The following is a 16,533-nucleotide window of genomic DNA, read 5'->3' as shown; positions in this document are numbered from 1 at the left end:
ACCCATCTATACATTCAGCTTTATTTTAAATAAAAAAATAGTACAGTGGTACATGTAGATAATTGATTCAAACCCTACTTGATGCCCAAAAGATACAGTTGGATGAGATTTAAATGTTAACTGCTAAGTTATCAATATAATTTTCCTTGCAAACTTTTAATTTGTTAGCGTTACACAAGTGGGGAGGGGATATAAATTAATCAGAGAAATTAATACCACTGTTCACTGATTTAAGTAAAGTGAATTCAATTTCTTTCCATTTTGCAGCCAAAATCAGAAAATGATGCTGGAGCAGGAGCGACTACACTTAGAACATGAAAAGCTAAAAACTGTGGATCAGGAGAAAAGTCGTAAATTACATGAATTAACGTAAGTAATGGGGTGGAGTGGATTAGTTATACATCTGTCAATGACAAGGCAACTGAATTTGCAAACCAAACTATATTCTTAGAAGTTACAACTCTAATGGTACTAAATTATAATGAGAATTTATAGGACAATGCTTATTACATTATTAGGCACTGAAAATTGCAGTTGTTTATCTATTTACAGAAACAGGAATGAACTTTGTATTTGAAAGTCCAGGTAAAATGTCAATACTTGTGTGATCATATCTATTCTAAATAAAATATTGTACTGCTTTTAGCATTATGCAAGATCGTCGAGAGCAAGCAAGGCAGGACCTCAAAGGACTAGAAGAGACAGTGGTAAATGAAATCAAGGATTTTCTTTTTGGGTCTTACAGATTGTTTTTTTTTTTTTAAATTTTGATTTGTCCAATAAAGTTATTGTGCACTAACGGATTGTTGTATTCTTGTTTTCTTTTAGGCAAAAGAACTCCAGACACTCCATAATCTTAGAAAGCTGTTTGTTCAAGACTTGGCAACTAGAGTCAAAAAGGTATGCAAATTGCTATCTTCTCTCAAGGCAATATCTGTATCAATAACTTCCTGAAGCATGTTCACTAGAAAATTTATTGATGGAGTTTATGTTTAGAACAAAATGCTACATCTATTTGCAATCCAAAAAGCAGAAAATGGTGGCAATGTTCAGCAGGTCAAACTTCCATCTGAAATATTGACCTTGTCTCTTCCCCCTACATTTACTGCTTGACCTAGCGTATTCTGTGCTTGTGTTACTTTATTATAAATTCAGGGTACTCTAAATTTTTAGAGTTAATTAAATACTTAATACATTAATCTTGAGTTATAGTTACCATTTTGTATGCTGATGCAAAAAGGAAGATCCCACAGTTATGGTTTATTAAATATACATTCTGTCAAAACAGAAATAAATAGCTTTAAAGGGGAACCACTCCAGTGGCTTTTGTTGTACTTTGCACAAAAGGAAGATGATTGTAGTTTATCAGTTGCCTCAGCTCCAGAACATCAAGTGCCTCCTAGGTCCAGGAATCTTCAGCTGCTTCATCAATAACCTTCCCTCCTTTCATCCTAATGTCAGAAGTAGAATTCTACGTACAACTGAGCAAACAAACCCAAGTTATGGACACGATTTAGCAAGTAACATCCTGTCACAAAGGTTACCAGGCAAAAAAATGTAATGCAAAAGCATCTAACCAGTTACCCTTGAGATTCAATGTAATTACCAATGCTGAATCCCTATCTTTTAGGAATCATCTTTGACAAGTCAGCTGGACTAGCCACAATAATACTGTCTAAAAGAGCAGGTGAAAGGCCTGATCTTCTGTAGCTCAAAATTCGTCTCCTGAAACACAAAAATATTTCCAACATCTAGACAAAAGACTGGAAAAATGTAGGTCTAATAATTACCAGAAGCTCATGAGAAAACAGCTCATTTTATTGGCATCACATCCACCCCCTCCTAGACTGATGCATCGTGGCTGCAGTTGTTACTCACCTAGGCTACTCTTGAAAACACTTCCCAAATCCATGACATTACCCACCAAGAAGGACAAGAGTGCAGTTGCAGGTCCACCTCTGAGTTGCACACTACTCTTTACTTAGAAATATCTCGCTGGTCATTGCTGGATCTAAATCCTAGACTTTCTTACCATGCACCACTTTCACCAGAAGGCCTGGAGCGGTACCAGGGGTTCACTACCACTTTCATGGTACAGTTTTGATGGGTAATAAATGGTATCTCTTCAGACGATGTCAGGATTCAAAAAAAAAAATTTTTTGAAATTTACATTCCCACTGAACTGGAACAATCCTGCCGTCAACCATTAGAAATTGCAGTCAGAACGGAGTCCAAGTCAATGCCCTCAAATGAGCCAGGAAATAGTTTTAGATTAGATTAGATTATGAGGACACGCAGTCCTCTTTTATTGTCATTTAGTAATGCATGAATTAAGAAATGATACAATGTTCCTCCAGAATGATATCACAGAAACACAAGACAAACCAAGACTAAAAAAACTGACAAAAATCACATAATTATAACATATAGTTACAATAGTGCAAAGCAATACTGTAATTTGATAGAAGAACAGACCGTGGACAGGGTAAAAAAAAAAAAGTCTCAGTCTCTCAAGTCCCATCATCTCACGCAGACGGTAGAAGGAAGAGAAACTCTCTTTCTGCCATGAGCTTCCAGCGCCACAAACTTGCCGATGCAGCACCCTGGAAGCACCCAACTACAGCCGACACTTGGGTCCATCCGAAAACTTCGAGCCTCCGACACCGCGCACCATCTCTGCCGAGCGCTTCGACCCTGGCCCCGGCAGTAGGCAAAGGCGAGGATTTGGGGCCTTCCCCTCTGGGGATTATTGATCGCACAGTAGCAGTGGCAGTGAAGCTGGCATTTCAGAAGTTTCTCCAGATGTTCCTCTGTGCTCCTCACGGCTGTCTCCATCAAATCAGGATTGTGCACAGCATCCTACTTACAGATACGATATCATTTCGGAGCAGCCGCACGCGCTGCGTTGCACCGCCATCTTCTCCTCCCCTCCTCTTGGTATATATTCGTTGCTGAAAAGTTTGCTTGCACACAGGTTTTTCTCCCACACTGGAGCTAAGGACAGAACCATTGTGGCACCACTCAATCTTCTTCCTATATGCTGATTCGTCACCACTTTTGATTCGGCCACTTGACAGTGATGTCATCAGCAAACTTAACTATGGCATTGGAGCTGTGCTTATCCACACAGTCATAAATGATATCTCAGGGTTGTATGGTTATATATGATTCATATACTTTGATAACTATACTTTGAACTTCTCTGGAGGTCTCAGACAGCTGCCGCAGTAGACATTTGGAACCACTAGAGGTCATGTGTAAGCTGTTAGTCAAGATGACTGAAGCTTTTAAAAGCTAAAACTCTTAAATTTGCAATTGCATCACATTTACGGTTTGAGAATTATAAACGTGCTTTACTTTGTGTTTTTAAATACAGTTCAATAATAGTAGCCCATCTCCCTTTTTCTATACAATGATTTGTACCTGAGGAGTGTTTTCCATTTATGGTGATGTTAATCTGGTTTATAATGTGCCCTGTAGTTAACTTTGTTTTGGATGAATCGTATGATACTTGGATTATTCCCAGATGGGTGCATTAATTGCTCACATTTTGTCAATGTTTGTGACACCATGTAATTTAACATGTAATCTGCTCATTTTCTGAGTGTTTTTAAAAGAAACAGTATTTGGTTGTGGTACACGTTGAGAAGCTATTCACCATTTGATAAACTTGCAAGGGCACTTCAGAAACCAGTCAAAGGTTAGTGTAGGGTGGAAGTGCCACTGTCTATAAGAAAATGGTAGCAAGAGTCAGGTGATTTGGTCTTTCTGGCCTGCTTTACCATTCAATGTTATCTCATTAAGCACAATCTCTTCGCCAGCTCACCGTAACCTCAATTCCTGGATCTTCCAAATAATCATCAGCTTCCTCTTAAACACCACAATGATCTAACCACCACTTCCTTATAGGTTGGAGAACTCAAAAGATTGGCCATCCTTTGTGAGAGAAGATCCTGTGCACTTCAGGTTTAATTTTTTAACCTTCACCCCTCTTTTGGAAACACCTTGACATCTACCCTATTAAGCGACCTCAGTTTTGTATGCTTCAATAAGATGTTTCTATTCTTCTAAACTCCAAAGAATATGGACCTAACTTCTAGTGATAAGGCAGCTCCCTCATCCCAGGAATAAGTCTAGTGAATTTCCTTTTGACTGGCGTGTATGCTCTTTCTTAAATAAGGAGGCCAACTCCAGTATGCGATATAAATTTAACAATACTTTCCTAATTCAAAACTTAATGCTTTTTCAATAAGTGGTTTTGCACCTAATTACCCTTTTCAAAAAGCACTGAGTGAATCGGGGGGTCTTAACCTGAAATCAATATATGTACTTAATCCCAAATATGTTATGTATTAACCTAGACCTCTGAATTACTGGACTAGGTCAATAATTCAGCCAGTATTTGGTATTCCATGCTTCCATTTTATAAAGTAAATACTTCACCTTTGTCCTTAATTACAGTTTTTATCAGCAATCTCTAAACTACAACTAGTGATTGTAAAATGATTAGATCCTCAGTGACAATGCTGCCAAACTAATTGATTTTGCGTTTGGTCAGCTGGACCCCAGAAATTTGTCGTAGAAGGTGTTCGTAAGTCTTGATACCAGATTTGAGCAGATGTAATCACAGTATAGAGGAAAAACTAAGGCTCTTTTATTTAGAAATAAGGAAGTTGATAATAACTAAATAAAGGACTTTAAGGTTGGTAGTTTAATAAGCAAACTTGTTAGGAGGGGCTTATGAAAGATGTTCCAAATTATGGAGAAATCTAAAGGGTGAAGTTGTAAATTGAGCATTTACAGTTGGGGTAATTACAATACAGTGGACTCAAGTTAATTGGGACCAGTACATTTTGGCTCAATTGAGCGACTGTCCCAATTGGGCAAAGTTGCTATACCTTCTGAACTACTTTCATGAAAAGACACACTAATACTTTAACTGAGTAACACGTTGTTGAAATGAAATGCAGGATAAATTATAACATTACCAATACTACTACAGTTCTATAAAACTGTATTAGTTCCTAATAGTTATTGATGGAGGAATTCATTAGAATTTATTTACATCTTGCATCTATTCCTAAACGTGTTAGGATTCTGTTGCAATGTACAGACATGTGAATTCAAAAGTCTAATGGCTTGTGGAAAGAAGGAAGAAAGAAATGTATACTGCTGTGTTCTTTTGATTATTTGTAAAGGAACAAAGTCAATGCAGATACCTAGTACAGATTGGTAAATTATCCATTCTTAGCCTCTTAAAGCATCGAGGCTTAATGCTTTCCCCAAAAACCAACAATTTCCTTTTATCAGATCCTGACATATTTGAATAACACAATAGTTATGCAATCCATTGCTTTCTTTGAACCTGATAGTGTTGCATGTTTGTAGAAAAGGGAGCCGTCCGGCCTGGCATAATAAAAATAGGTCCGCTTCATCAGCATTGTAGAAATCGGCATTGCAAAATCCAGTTATCACTGCCAGCTTATGAGTGGTGTTAGGCAGATGGCTTTTAATTTGATCCAATATGGTAATTTTTTCAGCAAATATCAAATCTTTTTGTGACATCTTGAAGATTTTTTCAAGTCAAAATAAAAATCAAAATGACCAAAAATGACTACTTTTTGAATAAGCATCTGCCATCTCAGATAACATAACACAAGCCCGCACAACTGATATCATCTTAAAAACTCTTTGCTCTCAGTGAGGTGTAGTATCTTAAGGCCACAAAAGTGCATGCAACTAATGCTAGTTAAACATTGTTCAGCCTAGTCTCCTGTCCAAATTAAGCAGCATGGTGTCCCAAATAAACAAAAGGAATCCCAGCTATATTTTTGATTAGTTTTTAAGCATTATCCTGAATAACTGATGGCCCAATTAACTGGAATCCTGTAGATTCTGATTGGCAAAATTAACAAGTAAGCAGATCCCAAGGAGAGAATAAAGGCACGAGCATTTGAAGAATGGGCCTTGTTTGGTACTCTTCGTAGCTATGTAACACTAGTAATTGCTGATTAAGTCTCTAGTCATAGGCGAGGTCCCCGAGGACTGTCAGGTAACTGAGGTTCCTTTGTTCAAGAAGAGAAATGGGGATAATACTAGAAATTATGGACTGGTGAGTCTTACATCAGTAGCAGGGAAGATACTGGAGAGGATTCGTAGATATAGGATTTATAAGTATTTGGAAAATGTGCGAAACAAATAATTTATTAACTTAAACACGAAATCTGCAGATGCTGGAAATTCAAGCAACACACACAAAAACAGGCAGCATCTATAGGAAGAGGTACAGTCGATGTTTCGGGCTGAGACCCTGCATCAGGACTAACTGAAGGAAGCTTTCTTTTTCAGTTAGTCCTGACGAAGGGTCTCGGCCCGAAACGTCGACTGTACCTCTTCCTATAGATGCTGCCTGGCCTGCTGCGTTGACCAGCATTTTTTGAATTTATTAACTTAAATTGAGTTTTTCAAGGAAGTAACTGAGATGACTGATGAAGATTAGAGTTGTGGATATTGTCTATGTGGATTATGGTAAGCTATTCAACAAGATCCCTTATTGTAGGCTCAAATGCATGGAGTGGCATGCCTGCTTTTATCTTCTAAAAGCAGGCCAATTCTGAATCCAGAGGGTAGTGGGCAATGGATTTTATTTTGGCTAGAATACTAATGTTGTACAGGGATCCATACTGAGACATTTGCTGTTTTGTGATTATATATAAATGACTTTGAAATGTGGATGGGTCAGTTAGTAAGTTTGCAGATGGCATGCATTGGTGGTATTGTGGCTAGTGTAGATTCATTGTGATTATGGATGGATAAGTGGCAGGTGGAGTTTAATTCGGGCAACTGCGAGGTGTTGCACTTTGGGAGATGAAGGGAAAGTACTGAGTTAATCACATGACCTTCAGCTGTATTAATGTATCTTGGGGTCCAAGTCCATAGTTCCTTGTGGTCACACAAGTCACCTGTGACTAGTGGTGTGCCACAGGGATCAGTGCTGGGTCCATTGTTATTTGTCATCTATATCAATGATCTGGATGATAATGTGGTAAATTGGATCAGCAAGTTTGCTGATGATACAAAGATTGGAGGTGTAGTAGACAGTGAGGAAGGTTTTCAGAGCCTGCAGAGGGACTTGGACCAGCTGGAAAAATGGGCTGAAAAATGGCTGATGGAGTTTAATACTGACAAGTGTGAGGTATTGCACATTGGAAGGACAAACCAACGTAGAACATAGTTAGGACTTTATTCCCTGGAGCGTAGAAGAATGAGGGGAGATTTGATAGAGGTATATAAAATTATTATGGGTATAGATAGAGTGAATGCAAGCAGGCTTTTTCCACTGAGGCAAGGGGAGAAAAAAACCAGAGGACATGGGTTAAGGGTGAGGGGGGAAAAGTTTAAAGGGAACATTAGGGGGGGCTTCTTCACACAGAGTGGTGGGAGTATGGAATGAGCTGCCAGACGAGGTGGTAAATGCGGGTTCTTTTGTAACATTTAAGAATAAATTGGACAGATACATGGATGGGAGGTGTATGGAGGGATATGGTCTGTGGGCAGGTCAGTGGGACTAGGCAGAAAATGGTTCGGCACAGCCAAGAAGGGCCAAAAGGCCTGTTTCTGTGCTGTAGTTTCTATGGTTTCTATGGTTTAAGTCAGTGGGGTGGTAACAAAGGCATATGGCATAGTTCAGGAGTAGGGTAGTTATGCTGCACCTTTATAAAACTCTAGTTAGGACATATCTGGAATATTGCATTTAATACTGATTGCTTCATTACAGGGAGGCCTGATAGAAGTTTATAAAATTGTGAGGCATAGATAGAGGAGATATCTGGAGACTTTTCCCAAAGGTTAAAATGTCTAATACTAGGGGGAATACATTTACGACAGGAGGGGTAAAGTTCAAAGGAGATGTGTGTGACATTGTTTTTACATAGTGCTGGCTGTCCGGAATATGCTGCTAGGAGTAGTGGTAGAGACATTTAACCGGCTACTAGATCAGCACTTGAGTATGGAGGGCTATGTACCATGTGCAGCCAGAAGGAAATGGGTGTTGTTAGCACAGTAGCTCAGTATAATATAATGAGCTGGAGTGTCTTGGGGTGTTCTCTTCTATACTAGCTGTATGCCAGCACTATTTTGTCAAATAATTCATTGAAACAGTTTTACTGTGATGAAAGCTTGTATGCAATCTGTTTTATTATCTGATTTCGTCAATTTTCGTGTATTTTGTATCCCTAGAGTGCTGAAATGGATTCTGATGATACTGGTGGTAGTGCTGCACAGAAGCAAAAGATCTCCTTTCTTGAGAACAATCTTGAACAGCTCACTAAGGTTCACAAACAGGTACATCAGAAGCATTAGTTCCTAATCAACTTATTTATATTTTTTATTCATTTGGAAAGGAAAGGTACGTCGTATCCAGAGTTTCTCCGGTTAGCGGATGATTTCCCTAATGTCTAAACAAGTACACACGTCCTGTTGTCAATAAATGCAAATTTAAAAGGATTTGAGCTTTGCTTTCAAAGTGTCCAAGAATCTATGCAGCCTTTTTAAACAAAGCTTTGATCTAGCCTACAGATGAGCAAAATTAGCAACACTGTGTCAAAGCAATTGGATCTTTGTTGTCCTGAATTTACTTATAGTTTTGTTATTGTGGATATATCTTCAGATTAGAAAACCATTCAAAGCCGTGCAGGTTTGTATAATCTGTTGTTATTGACTTGGAAGCTAAAATTTACTGGTAGCAATTTTCCTTTGATCTCAGCAGTTTAAAAGTGGCAGAATTTTTAAATTTCCCAGTTACAGGACTATTCTGCCAAATAGTGTGCAAGCTTACAATCATCAAGCGGAAATCATCAAAAATTTTTTCTATTATGTATGATAAATAAAAAATGACTAAAATGGTCAATGGGCATTCTTTTATACTGGACTGCTGTTATTCCTATTTTAACTTTTAGAATTCTAACACTTGTGTTGATCCACAAGGTATTTCCTATAGATATGAAGACATTAACAGTCATTGATATGTTAATTGCACGTCACTGGTGTTTTATACATAGATGAAACAGTGCAAATTCAGTCCATTTAAATATTGTATAATCTTTTGCATGGAGATTGGTATTGTTCAATTCATTACATTTAAGTTGCAATTTTATGAAGTCCTCATGAAATCTCATCGTAGTTTCTAATTTTAATGTTATACTTCAGTTGGTACGAGATAATGCAGACCTTCGTTGTGAACTTCCAAAATTGGAGAAACGCCTTAGAGCTACAGCTGAAAGAGTCAAGGCTTTGGAGTCCGCGTTAAAGGAAGCGAAAGAGAATGCAGCTCGAGATCGCAAACGCTACCAGCAGGAAGTAGATCGCATCAAGGAAGCTGTGCGAGCAAAGAATATGGCAAGGAGAGTACACTCTGCACAGATTGGTACGTTTAGAAATTTAACAGTAGAGCTGGTATTACTATTTACACATAATCTAGTCATTTGATCTCTTTAATCTTAAAATATTAAGATATGCAGTAAGTACTTGGATCAGGCAATATCTGTGGATGTCAACAAATTTTCCTGAAACTAGAAGAAGATTGTAATTATTACAAGTGTTCATTAGTGACATCTTGCTGGAGTCCTGGAACTAGTACAGAGTGATCTCTTTCACAGAAGAGTCAGGAATAGAAGCATCTGTGTATTTTCGATGTCTACAGTTTTCTCTTTTTGCTTTGTTCCCTTGAATAAGTTGAACTGTGGTCCTATTATTATGGTTGAGGAAGAACTATTTTTGTAGATTATGGAAATAGTTTGTTACATTGAAGTGAAATCAATCTTCAAGCTGTAAATTTACATGTGCAATCCCTTTTAAATTAGCTTTTATGAAAGGAGATCCATTGGATGCTAAGTATTTGATGTATTGCTGGATATTTGACATCATTAGCACTCCTCATGCTTAAATATCGTAATTTTGTTCCCCATTTCAAGTCGCGAGGTTGGAGCCAGATATTGTTGGTCCCCCCCCCCCCCCCCGCCCCCATCAGTTCTGATCAAACCAAAATCCCATTGGTTCAGAGTATGAAATTGCATCTTGTTGGCAAATGCCAAAGGTTCTGTTTGCCTGTTGAATTGGAAGCACATTCATTGACTAACATGGAAAGCTCTGAATTTGCTGATTTGCAATGCAATCTGCCAATTCCCACCATGTAAATCTCTGCTGAGATAAAGTTGTATGAGACCAAATTGGGAAGGTGCTGGGGAATGGTCATCATAGAACAGGCCCTCTTGGCACACAGTGACTGCAGAACATAATGCCTATTTAAAGTGCATATGTAGTTGTATATTTATAATCCTTAAATTACTTATGTCAAAATGCCTTTTAAACCTTTCTGTTGTATCTTCTCTCACCACTACCCTGACAGCATGTTGCTGGCACCTACCACTCTATGTGCTTAAAATACAATACATGTAAATCTCCTTCAACTTGCCCCCCTTACCTTTAAGCTTTACTCCATTGACGCTATTTGACAATTCTGCGCCCTCTTGTATTTGACAGTTTCTGACTATCACCGTCAATACCTCCTGCAAATTTGTATACTTTGATCAGGTCACCACCGCCCAAGCTTCCGAAGCTCCAAAGAAAGCAATTCAAACTTGTGCAACCCCTCCTTTTAGCTAGTACTCTCTAATTCAGTCAACATCATGGTGAACATCTTCTGCAAAGCTCTAAGGCCTTCATATCCTTTCTGTAATACTGTGACCAGAATAGTATACTATACTATAGATATAGCCTATCTGAGGGTTTTGTACAATTGCGTACAAGTCAAGAAATCAGCAAATGAAGGTAAGTACGCTGTAGGCCTTCATGAATTATACAAAATGCACATGCAAATTTGCATTCTGGTTTCCTCCACATCCGAAAGGCATTTTTATTAAGTTATTAGGCCAGTGTAATTGGTGTTTGTAATTCGCGGGAGGTATCGATGGGGAGAGTCGGAATCTGTCAAATACAAGAAGGCACTGGACTGTCAAGTTAATTGGCATGTGAGAGGGAATAGGTTGCATCTACTGGGAAGAAAGGAAGAGAATGGCCTCAAGTTTGGATCCAATGGGTAATTGGTTTCTTGCATTATAAAAGTAGGTAGCAAGTGCAAAATTATTGTTTGGTCTCCAAATAAGGTTTAAATTGTTTTTATTTCTCTCTAGCTAAACCCATCCGTCCTGGTCAACCCCCCATGGCATCTCCAACTCATCCAAGTGCAATTCGTGGAGGAGGTGGATTCTTCCATAACAGTCAAGCAGTTGCAGTACGTGGAGGTGGCGGCGGCGTAAAATCAGATAAGATGTACGTATCTAGTGAAAAATTGCTCTGTGTAATTCCAAAATAGTTAACTCACTGAAGTAGTCTTATTTTTCTATTGATTTATTTATTTCGTTGCTCCTTTCTGTGCACTGGGCGGCAACCTTGACATGTCTTTGGCATTTTTGTGGGTTTTTTTTACGAGGCTGAGTTGCAAGCTCAACACTCAACCCAGCGTGTGAGGAGCGGTCAGACTCAAACCTGGGACCACTCACCTCAACGTCCGATGCAGGTGCCACTTCACCACCACGCAACACATTTAATTAGAGCTTGCATTTATTGTTTGCTTGATTTGTTTATTTTCTCTCTGCACATTGGGTGTTTTGTGATGTGGATGGAGAATTGGTTAGCAGACAGGAAGCAAAGAGTGGGAATAAACGGGACCTTTTCAGAATGGCAGGCGGTGACTAGTGGGGTACCGCAAGGCTCAGTGCTGGGACCCCAGTTGTTTACAATATATATTAATGACTTGGATGAGGGAATTAAATGCAGCATCTCCAAGTTTGCGGATGACACGAAGTTGGGTGGCAGTGTTAGCTGTGAGGAGGATGCTAAGAGGATGCAGAGTGACTTGGATAGGTTGGGTGAGTGGGCAAATTCATGGCAGATGCAATTTAATGTGGATAAATGTGGTTATCCACTTTGGTAGCAAAAATAGGAAAACAGATTATTATCTGAATGGTGGCCGATAAGGAAAAGGGGAGGTGCAACGAGACCTGGGTGTCATTATACACCAGTCATTGAAAGTGGGCATGCAGGTACAGCGGCGGTGAAAAAGGCGAATGGTATGCTGGCATTTATAGCGAGAGGATTTGAGTACAGGAGCAGGGAGGTACTACTGCAGTTGTACAAGGCCTTGGTGAGACCACACCTGGAGTATTGTGTGCAGTTTTGGTCCCCTAATCTGAGGAAAGACATCCTTGCCATAGAGGGAGTACAAAGAAGGTTCACCAGATTGATTCCTGGGATGGCAGGACTTTCATATGAAGAAAGACTGGATGAACTGGGCTTGTACTCGTTGGAATTTAGAAGATTGAGGGGGGATCTGATTGAAACGTATAAAATCCTAAAGGGATTGGACAGGCTAGATGCAGGAAGATTGTTCCCGATGTTGGGGAAGTCCAGAACAAGGGGTCACAGTTTGAGGATAAAGGGGAAGCCTTTTAGGACCGAGATTAGGAAAAACTTCTTCACTCAGAGAGTGGTGAATCTGTGGAATTCTCTGCCACAGGAAGCAGTTGAGGCCAGTACATTGGCTATATTTAAGAGGGAGTTAGATATGGCCCTTGTGGTTACGGGGATCAGGGGGTATGGAGGGAAAGCTGGGGCGGGGTTCTGAGTTGGATGATCAGCCATGATCATAATAAATGGCGGTGCAGGCTCGAAAGGTCGAATGGCCTACTCCTGCACCTATTTTCTATGTTTTTTTTTGGTTATTTTTCATGGCTGCCTGTTAGGCGATGAATCTCAAGGTTGTGTAATGTGTACATTGATAATTTACTTTGAACTTTGATACAGCATGCAACAGGTCCTTCCAGCCCAATGAGATGTGCCGCCCAACAATCCACTTACTTAACACTGGTCTAATCACAGGACAATTTACAGTGACCATTTAACCTACTCTCTTGTCTCATAACTCTGTGAGCTAATTATCTGTGTACATATAACCATTTCCTAATTTTTTTCAAATTTTACAGGACATTGCTGCTTTAATTGTTTTTCTTTTCCCATCGTAATTAATGAATGTACTTGCATCTCCTTTGGCATTGTCATCTTTTGCCACTGCTGCAACTGGGTAATGAAAATGACTAATTCAAAGCACCTTTGCTATTCATAGGGCTTAATACAATAAATACAAAATAAAGACAAAAGCTAATCAAATAAATTGATCAGTAAGAAAATGGAAGTGGGGACGAGATGCTGTGCTGGATTACGGATACCACTGAAACACAGAGGCTTTAGACCCTCACAACTATCCTGCTGGTGAATAAAATTGAAGACCTTAGCAAGATTGCTGAACCAGAAAGACATGGGGGACTGCTGTGTACTTCATGGAAACACGGCTATCTCTACCATTTTGGACTCAACATTGCAGACTTATTCTTTGAAAGGCAGAGGATGTGGAGTATGTTTTACAATTAACTCATTGTGGCGCACAAATGTGTCCGTCCTGCCTCAGTCCTGCTCACCTAATTTGGATTATCTTAACAGTCAAGTATTGTCCATTTTATCTGTTAATGGAGTTTTCTGCCATCATCCTGATAGCAGTGTACATTCCACCTCAGGCTAACATCAGGCAGGCACTGCAGGAGCTGAGCAATGTAATCAGGCACGAAACTGCACACCCTGATGCCTTCCCTATGATTGCAGTTGATTGCAACCAGGTCAGTTTTGAAGTCTCTGAGCAGCTACCCACCAGTATATCACCTGGAAACCAGAGGAGCCAATACACTTAACCACTGTTATTTCACCATCAAGAACGTTTACTGTGCCATCCCACACCCACACTTGGGAAAGTCTGTTCACCTGGCTGTACTTCTACTCCTAACATATAGGCAGAGACTAAAGGATGTAGCACCAGTGGTGAGGACCAAGAAGTCATGGTCAAATGAGGTGGTGGTGCGCTGACACGACTGCTTTGAGTCGGTGGACTGGACAATATTCAAAGGTTCATCTTCGAGATTGAATGAATATGCCACAGTTATCACCAACTTCATCAACATCTCTGGATGAGTCCAGGTCATACCAGACATACGCAAAACAAAAGCCAGGATATTCACATCTGCTGAGGGCTAGATCTGTAGCGTTCAAGACTGGTAATACAGAATTGTACAAGAAGTCCAGGTACGACCTACGGAAGGCTACTTTAAGGATGAAAAAACAATTCTGATTGAGGTTAGAGATGGAATCTGATGCATGTCATCTCTGGCAGAGTTTGCAGGCCTTAGTTCCTACAAGGTGAAACCTAACATCGTTAATGGCTGTGATCCTTTACCCTCAGATGAGCTTAAAGCCTTCTACGCCCACTTTGAAAGGGAGAATAAAATACCTGTGCAAATCCCTGCAGCACCTGGTGACCCAATGATCTGTCTGAGGCCGACATCAGAAAATCTTAGAAGAGGCTGACCCTCGCAAGGCATCATGCCCTGATGGAGCCCTGAGAGGGATCTGAAAACCTGTGTCAACCAACTGGCAGGGGTGTACAGGAACACTTATATACTTAGAGATACAGCAGGGAGTAGGCCCTTCCGCCCTTTCGAGATACAGCAGGGAGTAGGCCCTTCCGCCCTTTTGAGATACAGCAGGGAGTAGGCCCTTCCGAGCCACGCAGTTCAGGAACCCCTGACAAACCTGACTGTCCCTTGACTAGATTAGGGTTAATGTACAAAGACCAAGTATCCTCCCTGTTACATCTTTGGGATCTGGGAGGAAATCAGAGGAGCCGACATCTTCAACGACTTATTGCTGCAGCTGAAAGTTTCCACCTGGTTCAAAAGGGCGACAATCATACCAGTGCCCAAGAAGAGTAGGGTGAGCTTCAGGAAAGGGAAGTCAAGGGAACACATCCCAGTCCTCATCGAGGGATCAGCAGTGGAAATTGTGAGCAGTTTCAAATTCTTGTGTGTCAACATCTCTGAAGATCTATCCTGGGCAATTACAAAGAAGGCATGACAGCAGCTATATTTCATTAGGAGTTTGAGGAGACCTGGTATGTCACCAAAGCCACTCCCAAGTTTTTACCGATGTACCATTGTAACTAGTTGAGTCACCGTCTGATTTGAAGGGGCCACTGCACAGTATTGGAAAAAGCTGCAGAAAACTGTAAATTCATCCTGATTCATCGTGGGCACAGGACTCCCCAGCATCCAGGACACCTTTAAAAGGTGACATCAATAATTAGGGACCCCTATCCCTCAAGAAATAGCCTCATCTCATTGCTATCATCAAGGAGGAGATACAGGAACCTGAAGAGAGACACCCAGCTGTTTCAGGAACAATTTTTCCCCCTCTTATTTTTACACTAGTTTTTTTTTGTGTGTACTTATAATTTAATTTTAATTATGTATTACAATGTACTGCTGCCACAAAACAACAAATTTCACAACATATGCCAGTGATTCTGAATTTAAATTGTATTGCAGAATGAGGAAATATCATTAGGTCTTGCGGCTGACTTGAGTTTGAATAGGAAGTTTGTCTAAAATTCAGCTTCTGGATTTGATAGAAACCATATAACAATTACAGCACGGAAACAGGCCATCTCAGCCCTTCTAGTCCGTGCCGAACTCTTACTCTCACGTAGTCCCACCGACCTGCACTCAGCCCATAACCCTCCATTCCTTTCTTGTCCATATATCTATCCAATTTAACTTTAAACGACACCATTGAACCTGCCTCAACCAGTTCTGCTGGAAGCTCATTCCACACAGCTACCACTCTCTGAGTAAAGAAGTTCCCCCTCATGTTACCCCTAAACTTTTGTCCTTTAACTCTCAACTCATGTCCTCTTGTTCGAATCTCCCCCACTCTCAACGGAAGAAGCCTATCCACGTCAACTCTATCAATCCCCCTCATAATTTTAAGTACCCCTATCAAGTCCCCCCCTCAACCTTCTACGCTCCAAAGAATAAAGACCTAATCTGTTCAACCTTTCTCTGTAATTTAGGAGATTAAACCCAGGCAACATTTTAGTAAACTTTTCTACTCTCTCAATTTTATTGACATCTTTCCTATAAATCGGTGACCAGAACTGTACACAATACCCTAAATTTGGCCTTACCAGTGCTTTATACAATTTCAACATTACATCCCAACTCCTATACTCAATGCTCTGATTTATAAAGGCCAGTATACAAAAAACTTTCTTCACCACCCTATCCACATGAGATTCCACCTTCAGGGAACTATGCACCATTATTCCTAGATCCCTCTGTTCTGCAGCGTTCTCAATGCCCTACCATTTACCATGTATGTCCTATTTTGATTACTCCTACCAAAATGTAGCACCTCACATTTTTCAGCATTAAACTCCATCTGCCATCTTTCAGTCCACTCTTCTAACTGGCCTAAATCTCTCTGCAAGCTTTGAAAACCTACTTCATCATCCACAATGCCACCTATCTTAGTATCATCTGCATACTTACTGATCCAATTTACCACCCATCATCCAGATCATTAATATATATATAT

General features: G+C 40.0%; 1 protein-coding gene across 1 annotated transcript in view; it reads left to right on the top strand.

The window, feature by feature from the left end:
- The window catches only part of LOC140195515 (kinesin-1 heavy chain), a 105,629-nt gene that overhangs the window by 69,299 nt on the left and 19,797 nt on the right, over positions 1 to 16,533 (top strand). Inside the window, exons 20-25 of the mRNA XM_072253970.1 lie at positions 268 to 369; positions 647 to 707; positions 829 to 900; positions 8,239 to 8,343; positions 9,208 to 9,424; positions 11,190 to 11,328. Of these exons, the coding sequence (XP_072110071.1) occupies positions 268 to 369; positions 647 to 707; positions 829 to 900; positions 8,239 to 8,343; positions 9,208 to 9,424; positions 11,190 to 11,328 (696 nt within the window). The remainder of the gene's footprint in view (positions 1 to 267; positions 370 to 646; positions 708 to 828; positions 901 to 8,238; positions 8,344 to 9,207; positions 9,425 to 11,189; positions 11,329 to 16,533) is intronic.

The sequence above is a fragment of the Mobula birostris genome, chromosome 3 (assembly GCF_030028105.1).
Source record: "Mobula birostris isolate sMobBir1 chromosome 3, sMobBir1.hap1, whole genome shotgun sequence".
Classification (NCBI taxonomy): domain Eukaryota; kingdom Metazoa; phylum Chordata; class Chondrichthyes; order Myliobatiformes; family Myliobatidae; genus Mobula; species Mobula birostris.
This window is presented reverse-complemented; position numbering and strand designations above follow the sequence as displayed.